The following is a 7,881-nucleotide window of genomic DNA, read 5'->3' as shown; positions in this document are numbered from 1 at the left end:
ACACCACCACCGCTCATCTTCCTCCCCCCATTTCCCCCCAAATACACCACCTTGAGAAGCTAGTTCCAAGGAGAGGTTATGGATGATGTTCTAATTCAGGAGGGTGCACAGCTCTCCTGCGACTCGCTCACAGAAGCCAGTAAAGAGAGAGAGAGAGTGTGTGTGTGTGTTTGGGGGAGGAGGGAGGGAGGGAGGCAGTGTCGTCAGCAATCTCCGTCACTGTGAGTCGGAGACAGAACACCCTCCCCTTCTCCTCCCGCATCCCAACCTTCTCTCCCTCAGCCTCCACACCATCAGCCGGTCTGCTCTCATTCTGCCTGCCCACAGCTGAGGCTCCACATCCTACACCTTCCTCTCCTCCTCCTCCTCCTCCTCCTCCTCCTCTCTCTCTCACAATCACACACTTCTCAGCTGCTGCATGACCGGCAGCTGCTTGGGTCCAAACCGAAGCGCCCCAGGAAACCGCAGCATGAGGATGAGTGTGTGCGGTGCGCCGGCGGCCCCCTGCTGCCGTCCCACACAGGTCGCACGGAGCCTCGCGCCCCCCCTGCTCCTCCTCCTCCTGCTGCTCGTCAACGGCGGCAGCGGCGGCAGCATCGGGGCCGTCCCCTCCGCCTTCCAGCTGGCGCCGGACACCCCGTCCCCGGCCGAGCCCACCCCGACCCGGGCCACATCTCGCCCGGACCACTGCCAGGGGCGACCCTGCCTCAACGGGGGGTTCTGCCTGGTGCTGCCGCTGGCTGACGGGCCAGAGGACACCTGGGAGTACACCTGTACCTGCATCCAGGGCTTCACCGGACGCAACTGTGAGGTACGGACGTCATGCACACTGGCTTTATAATGTGTGTGTGTGAGATCTTATCCTTTAGTTTGTTGCTTCGGAGGACAGATGCTGATGAAGTTTGGAGTAGTAAAGAGGAGCAGATGACAGGGGGGGTCCATGTGTTGAGCACTTTAACACATTTGCTAATTTTTTGTGTTCTGTTTCTTTTTTTTTGTTGCATCAGGCATATTTGAGTCACGGGGGACTGTTATTCTTCATTATTCATTATCATTATCCCGAGGGGCTCAACTTGGATGTTGTTTATGTGTGTGTGTGTGTGTGTGTGTGTGTGGGGGGGATAATCCTGCATCCTAGCTGGGTTTGGATTTGCATGCGAGTCGTACAGTAGATGACGGCATGCGTGAGAGCGTTCTGGCTCTTGCTTCTTGGATGTTTTTTTAATGGGAGCATGCGGTGTCACTGAGACACGGAGACGAGTGCTGCGTTGCTGTGGCAACAGGCGGGAAGAGCAGCTGCAGTGGGATGCGAGCGAAAGCCGTAGAATTGTGTGCGCGTGTGTGTGAGCTGTATTCTTGACCCCATGTGACGTCTCCAAGTTAATTTCTTTCCGTCTGTGCAAACCAAAGAAGTATATAAAGTCTGAGTAAATCTTGTAGTGATGTGAAATTTATTCCTAGTCCGCATTCTCTAATAATTTGTATGACGGGTGAGTCTGTTAACATCTGGGAGAAGGCCAAAGGATCCTTCTCCACACTGCATCCATTAATTGGAACATCCGGACATTCATTTGCAAGTTGTTCTGTCCGTCTGGTTGAAGCAGCGCGTCTCTTTTAATACCATTTCTTTTGAAGTCTACAGAATGCAGATTTACTGCAGCTCAGTGCCTGCTGCTGCTCCAGAGTCCATAGACAAAAGAAATGGTTCTGGCTAATAACAAAATATTAGACTAGCAGGATGGTTTCCATTACTCCATAGCAGATGATGTGTTTTCCCTTCTTTTGCTTTTCTACACTTTCATCTATTCAAGGACATTTGAAGTTCTGCAGCTTGTCACGGCGATCCCCACATAAACCCGTTCTTTCGCCGAGTTGCTTGTAATTCATCTGAGCTTCACGGTACGTGGACTGTGGCTAAGCCTCGGTAGCATTAGGCTCAGTGGCTGTGAGTCATGCCGGGGCGACAGGGAGCATCCGCCAGCAGCCGAGAGGAGAGAAATGAGTCTGCTGCAGCATCACGGAGGGAAACGGCAAGGTGACTGCGTGAACTTTAACAGGATCACCAACAGGTGGCAGCCGCGTCCCCCTCCTCTGTGTACATGTTGGATGTGCGTAGGGTATGTTTGCTCATCCTGTGCACGCATGCCCATGTTGTTTGTGACGATGGGAGGTACAGTACGTGCAGGTGAGGCCGCTGCAGGTGTGCAGGTTTTATATCGAAGCCATGCGGTGGGGCGTCAGCAGGGGCCTGATCACGGCCTCCTTGGCTGTCCTGGTTCCATGTCTCAGAATAGAAAGCAGAGCCGCAGTTGCTTCACTGTACTGCGCTGCGTTCCACCCAAAACCTCAAAGGACCATGTTGTCTCACAGCCCCAGCTGAGGCCGGGCGAGGCATGTGCAAAAATTCTCCTCTGCTGTACAAATCCTGAGACAAACCTCTCATGCGTCAAATATCAAGTCCGGAACCGGAATCACTTGGTTTTTGCCTGGCTGCCCTCCTGCTGCTTGTTTCTTCTCCATGGAAACTGGAGCAGGAGTCAATTGAGATTTGGTAAATGACCTGATTGGCGGAGCGCGGCGCTGGTTGCCTCTGCATGCGTCACCACGCAGATGGTCCAGTGACAAAGGAGGAGGCGAGATCGAAGACAGAGATGCCAGTGAAGAAGCACGAGACATCGGGCTTGAAGAGGGTAAAGTCCTGGCTCGGGGGTCTTGGTGAAGAAATGCTGCGGCGGCTCACCTTCTTTGCTTGTTTTATTTCAAAACCTGTGTCAAACCTGGCACACACACACACACACACGGCAGGATTCAAGCAGAAAGCAAACACGAACCGTGAAAGTATACTTGTCAGTGTGTAATGTTTTCATATTTTCCGGCTAAATGTGTCAGGGCAGCGATTGCAGACCACAGCCGCAGGCACCAGGGGACAACAAAGCCGCTCTGCTTGGTAAACTCAGTTTTAATATAATCCTGCACCTTTTTCTGGATGACAGCCTGTAAGCTGTCCCGTCGGAATTCACAACCAGTGGCTTTCGTCTTGAGTTATTAGCACCGCAGCCTCTGGCTTATTCATTATTATTCATTATTGAAAGGCCTGTTGTGCTCCCTGATGGATTTGGTAACTTGCTGTACAACACAATAAGTCCGCGGGAACACAAAACAGCCATCTGTCATGAAGCAGGTCCAGGGAAAGTTATATGAAGGCAGAATTGAGTTAAGTTTAAGGCCCCGGCATTGCGAACACGGCGCGCATGTTTTATTAACTGCAGCCAGCAGCCCTCGGGTTTTGCAGCCATGGCATGGAGGTTGCGTGTTTGTGGGAACGCGTGAATGCCCGTGAGCGTGCACACACGTGGTTGCTGCTAACGCGAGCTAACGTGAGCTAGCGCTTCTTTGACTGTTGTTTGAAGAGGAGATTTGGAAGCGAAAGTGGGGAAAGAGGTTTAGTAGATTTAATAAAGGTTGCAGAGATGACGTCAGAGCTGTGATGGACCGTAGGCTTTTTTATGTCAGCTCATCACCGTTACTTTGTTCCAGCTTCCCCATGTTTATGCTAAGCTAAAATAATGAATTGGCTCAAGCTGTACGAGAGATGTTATTAGTTTAATCTGTAAAACAATTTTGTGTGTGTCTGTGTGTCTGTGGTGGTCAGCTGCTTCCTCCCGGCGCCATTCACTGCTACAGCAGATACAACCTGAGCCGCATCCAATTAAGCCGAGCTCAAAGCTCATTGCCAGCCTTTGGTCTCTTTGATATCCCTGTCTTGTTAGTCAGAGGCTGTGTGTGTGTGTGTGTGTGTGTGTGTGTGTGTGTGTGTGTGTGTGTGTGTTTCTGGACTCTCGTATCCTCTTCATATAGAGGACAGTATTTTTATAGCTCTATTTATTGAAGCACTTCAGATTAACTTAATAATGTTCAGGTGATCATCCATTTTGCCTCGGTTGGTGTTTTGCAAATTATTTTCAACATTCATTAATATTGTTAAAATGACTAAATTGACCATACAAATGAATTAAATTTCTCAATTGTTGCCGATTGACTGATTAAAATTGATTTAACTTTCTGTTAACAGACTAATTCCTTGTTTAACCAATTGAGTCGGTGTCTGAATAATGACAATATTGGTGTGGTATAAAAATGTCACAAAATTGAATCAAGCAACATGGGAAAACATAAATAAAAAAACAAATAGATCAACGAATAAATAAATAAGGACCAGTGATGATGTTGGAAAAAGTCCAATAATGAGTCTGTGCTCCTTCACATAGAAGCACATGGTGTTCTGGGTCATCCGATAATCAAGATGTGACTCATATGAATTCTGAATTGGTGAGATACCTTTGATCTGGTTCAGCTAATCATCTGACCAGGTTTCCAGCACAATTCATCCGGGAGGCGACAGATTTGATAGTCACACTGTGGGGACGCCATGTTAGCTTGATTAAAATGTCAATTCTTCTGATATAATCTCTATTTAAATGTCTTTTGCGTCCCTCTCGTATATCTCAGTAGGGGTTAAAGGCGTGTTTGCCTCTGATAACTACTGCGTTTAGAACCATTTGCTATACTGAAACAAATTCCCTCACATCCCACAACAAAACTGACAAAATATAATAATAGTTTTGTCAATATCAGTTTGAGTTTGCTGCCCCGGGGAAAGGATGTAGGATCACGCAAGTTCAAGCTGTGCCGTGTGATGGGAAATGTGTTTTGATATGATATGAAGAAATCTGGTTGACATTTCGCCTTGTGAAAAGCATCCAAAGGAGAAAGCTGATCCTCCTAAAAAAAAAAAGAACTCTATACAGCTATTTGGAAAAAATAGGTGTCTGCATCTGCAAACTGTTGCATCACTTAAAACGGCTTAGAGCCACATGTAACCATTGACAGATGGTTTGATGAAAGCAAGGATGTCACTTTGGTTAACAGGCTGCTTATAACCCTGCCGGCACCTTTGATACAGCAGCTACCAATCAGCGAGAGCCCTTTGAGCTATTATCACCCAGTCATCACTATTCACGCTGATGTCCTCAGATGTTGCGAGGCGGACGCCGCTGCCTTTGAGCAGGGGGGACTCGGGGCTGATCGTTTTGGTTATTTCCATATCACACGTCAGCTGGCCTTTTGATCCGAGGGAGTGCCGTTGCCCAGGGGCGGGTGTGACGGGTTAGCGAGGCCTGACGCGCGCGGATGAAAGAGGAGATGGTTGGCGGACATTTGTGATCCTCAGAGGATGAAGCTTCCAATAACTATCCTTAAACTTCAAGTGATTCTCAATCAATGATTAGAATCCACTCATTTGAAATGCTTGATTCTGAAAAATGCCATTTTGAACAATTTTAATTTAAGTTTAAGTATAACTATTTTAGAACCTTTGCTGTAGCTAAATCAGGATCGCACGACAGAGCAAACCTGATGCCTTCTTCTTCCACTACTCTCGTCAGTCCCGTAAGCGGGATGTCTCTCTAAAATAACACACACAAGTGTTATACACCAGGTAATTGTTGGCACGCAACAGTGTTGAAAACCATCAGACTACACTGATGTTTTGGTTTGCTTAATCCAGTCCAATTCATTTTCTGCCAGTCATCATAAACCAGGGCTCTTATCTTTGTGCCATTTGCCTCTTTCATGCTCATTGAGGGGAAACCTCCCTCTTCTCTGCCCTGGATGGAGTAGAAATGTAATGTAATGTAATGTAGAAGTCATTACATTTCTGTATTGCTTTTCGTCTGCCCTCATTGCTATTTCTATCTTTAATGGAGCAGCGAGGGTAAAAAAGAGGCTGTAACTCGGCAGCCGTTCCCCCCGTTAATAAACCTCTGCCATGACACCGCCGCTCTACTGACACCTCCTTCTTCTTGTTGTTGTTGTCAACATAATGAGCGTCAGTCCGGTGGTGTGTGAGTGCGCGTGTGTTCCAGGTGGAAATCATGATTTGAAAACCTTCTTACCGAGCTGCCTGCTCAGTAAATATGGACATTTTGTATTTGCTTTCTTTTTTTTCTTTCTCTATGACATAATCTTACCCCTCAATGAATCGCCAACAATTGATTGTTAGTTTATATAAGGCCAATGTTGTTCTCATTAATGGCTGCTTAGGAATGAAGAGTTTCAGGAGGAATGTGTGGCAGAGCATTCACGTAGCAGCAAAACAAATCTGCACATTTTCTTCCGTGGATTAAATCTGATAAAATCCATTATAACTAAAAATGTGGCACTTATATATACACGAAAATTCCCACGTAGATGATACCTGTTCATCTTCCCTTTGTGTGTGGTTCATTCTGAGCTGCTTTCCTGTACTCAAATGTTGCTTTTGTGTTTCTTTGTTCGCCCTCAGAGATGCGTTAAGTGGAAAATTGTTTTATTTATTGTTTCTATTTAAAAGATTTTTATCCTGATCTTAATTATTTTGAATAATTATCACTGTTGAGCACTTTATTTCATATTTAACTGTATTTATTATCACACGCCACAGTCGCTGCCTCCTCTTCAGGCTTAAATGCCTCCTCAGAATCACAGCTCAGTTATGTAGAAGAGAACTTTGCAGGAGGCTTGTTTACCCTCCATACTTGTGGCTAGATCGCACGATCCGCTACTTAGGGTTGGACGAAACACAAATCCAGCCGACAGGGATCCACACCGAGTGTGTGTGTGTGTGTGTGTTTTAGAAGAGGGGCTGGCAGCAGATTTGCTTTGTGCATAATCCTTTGCTCTGTTGCCCTTTTTCCTCTAAAAGACGGTGACTCAGTACAAGACGCAGAACTCTCTTCTTTTACACACACACACACACACGCACACACACATGCACACACACGCACACACGCACACACACGCACACACACACGTGTCAGTTAAGTTGATTTGACAACATTTGATTTAATGAAGCCAACTGGAAGACATGCCAGCATGTGGTGTAAGTATATATATATATCTGTGTGTGTGCGTGTGTGTGCATGTATCTTTGTGTGTTGTGAACATCTTTGCGTAGCTGCAGACAATGACTGCCAGCTTAATCGCCCAAAATATCCCTTCAGGACCAGCGGAGCATCTGAGGCAGAGCGCGGAGCCCGTCAGTAGCCTCCTGCGTCAGACACAGAGATGAGCTCGTAGTGACAGCTGGGCCCGTCTGCCAGCTGAATGTATGTACAGATGTATGGACAACAGGTGATTCACCCGCTATGCTCACATCAACCGTCGGTGATCAGCAATCAATCGCTGTCTGCCGATGGGGGGAGGGGGGGGGGGGGGGGGGTGTCTAACACAACGTTGCCCTCTTGTTCACAAAATTTTGTAAGCAAAACTTCTTTTTATAAAAGAGGCTTTTCTTTTAAACTCTTTTTTTGGCTGACTATAGTTCTAGTAAATGCACCTTTTCTCTTGTTCCTCTATTTGAATAATATTTGCTGAAAACAGCTGTTTTCTGATATGACTGGGCCTGCATCTAAAAAAAAAAGAAAAAATGAAACTACATATTTTTTGACGTCAAACGAGAACGTCATTAGTCGGAACAAATGGGTTTGGTGATGAGTTGGGAAGTCAGAATATATTTAGAGAGTCTCCCATTCCTCAACACATTGTTGTATGTTTATATTTTTTCATCGGATGTGTCTATAATGGCAACAATAAGCTTCAGCGAGCGATGCCTTCAGCATATTACAATACTACCATTTATTTCTATTTATGAAATGAACCAGTGGACTCTGTTCAGGAAAATGATTCATGTTTGGTGTTGTGGATTCAGAACCTCCCTCTCTCCTGCCGGTGAACATGTTCATGTAGGCGGTGTGGCTCAAAAGAAGCGTTTGGGCCAGTTGCTTCCAAAAACATGTTCTTCCTTCTCCGGGGACAGAGCCGGTGGGAGGACAGCGATGATAC

The 7,881-nt window shown here is 46.5% G+C and overlaps 1 protein-coding gene across 2 annotated transcripts in view; it reads left to right on the top strand.

The window, feature by feature from the left end:
• The first annotated feature begins 201 nt into the window (after positions 1–201).
• The window catches only part of dner (delta/notch-like EGF repeat containing), a 35,235-nt gene continuing 27,555 nt past the window's right edge, over positions 202–7,881 (top strand). The window contains exon 1 of one of the 2 annotated variants that reach the window (XM_040176548.2): positions 202–811. In XM_040176548.2, coding sequence (XP_040032482.1) covers positions 419–811 — 393 coding nt within the window. In that variant the 5' untranslated portion in view covers positions 202–418. The remainder of the gene's footprint in view (positions 812–7,881) is intronic. The other variant, XM_078098391.1, reaches the window with a different exon arrangement.

This window comes from Gasterosteus aculeatus, chromosome 1, assembly GCF_964276395.1.
Source record: "Gasterosteus aculeatus chromosome 1, fGasAcu3.hap1.1, whole genome shotgun sequence".
Taxonomy (NCBI): domain Eukaryota; kingdom Metazoa; phylum Chordata; class Actinopteri; order Perciformes; family Gasterosteidae; genus Gasterosteus; species Gasterosteus aculeatus.
This window is presented reverse-complemented; position numbering and strand designations above follow the sequence as displayed.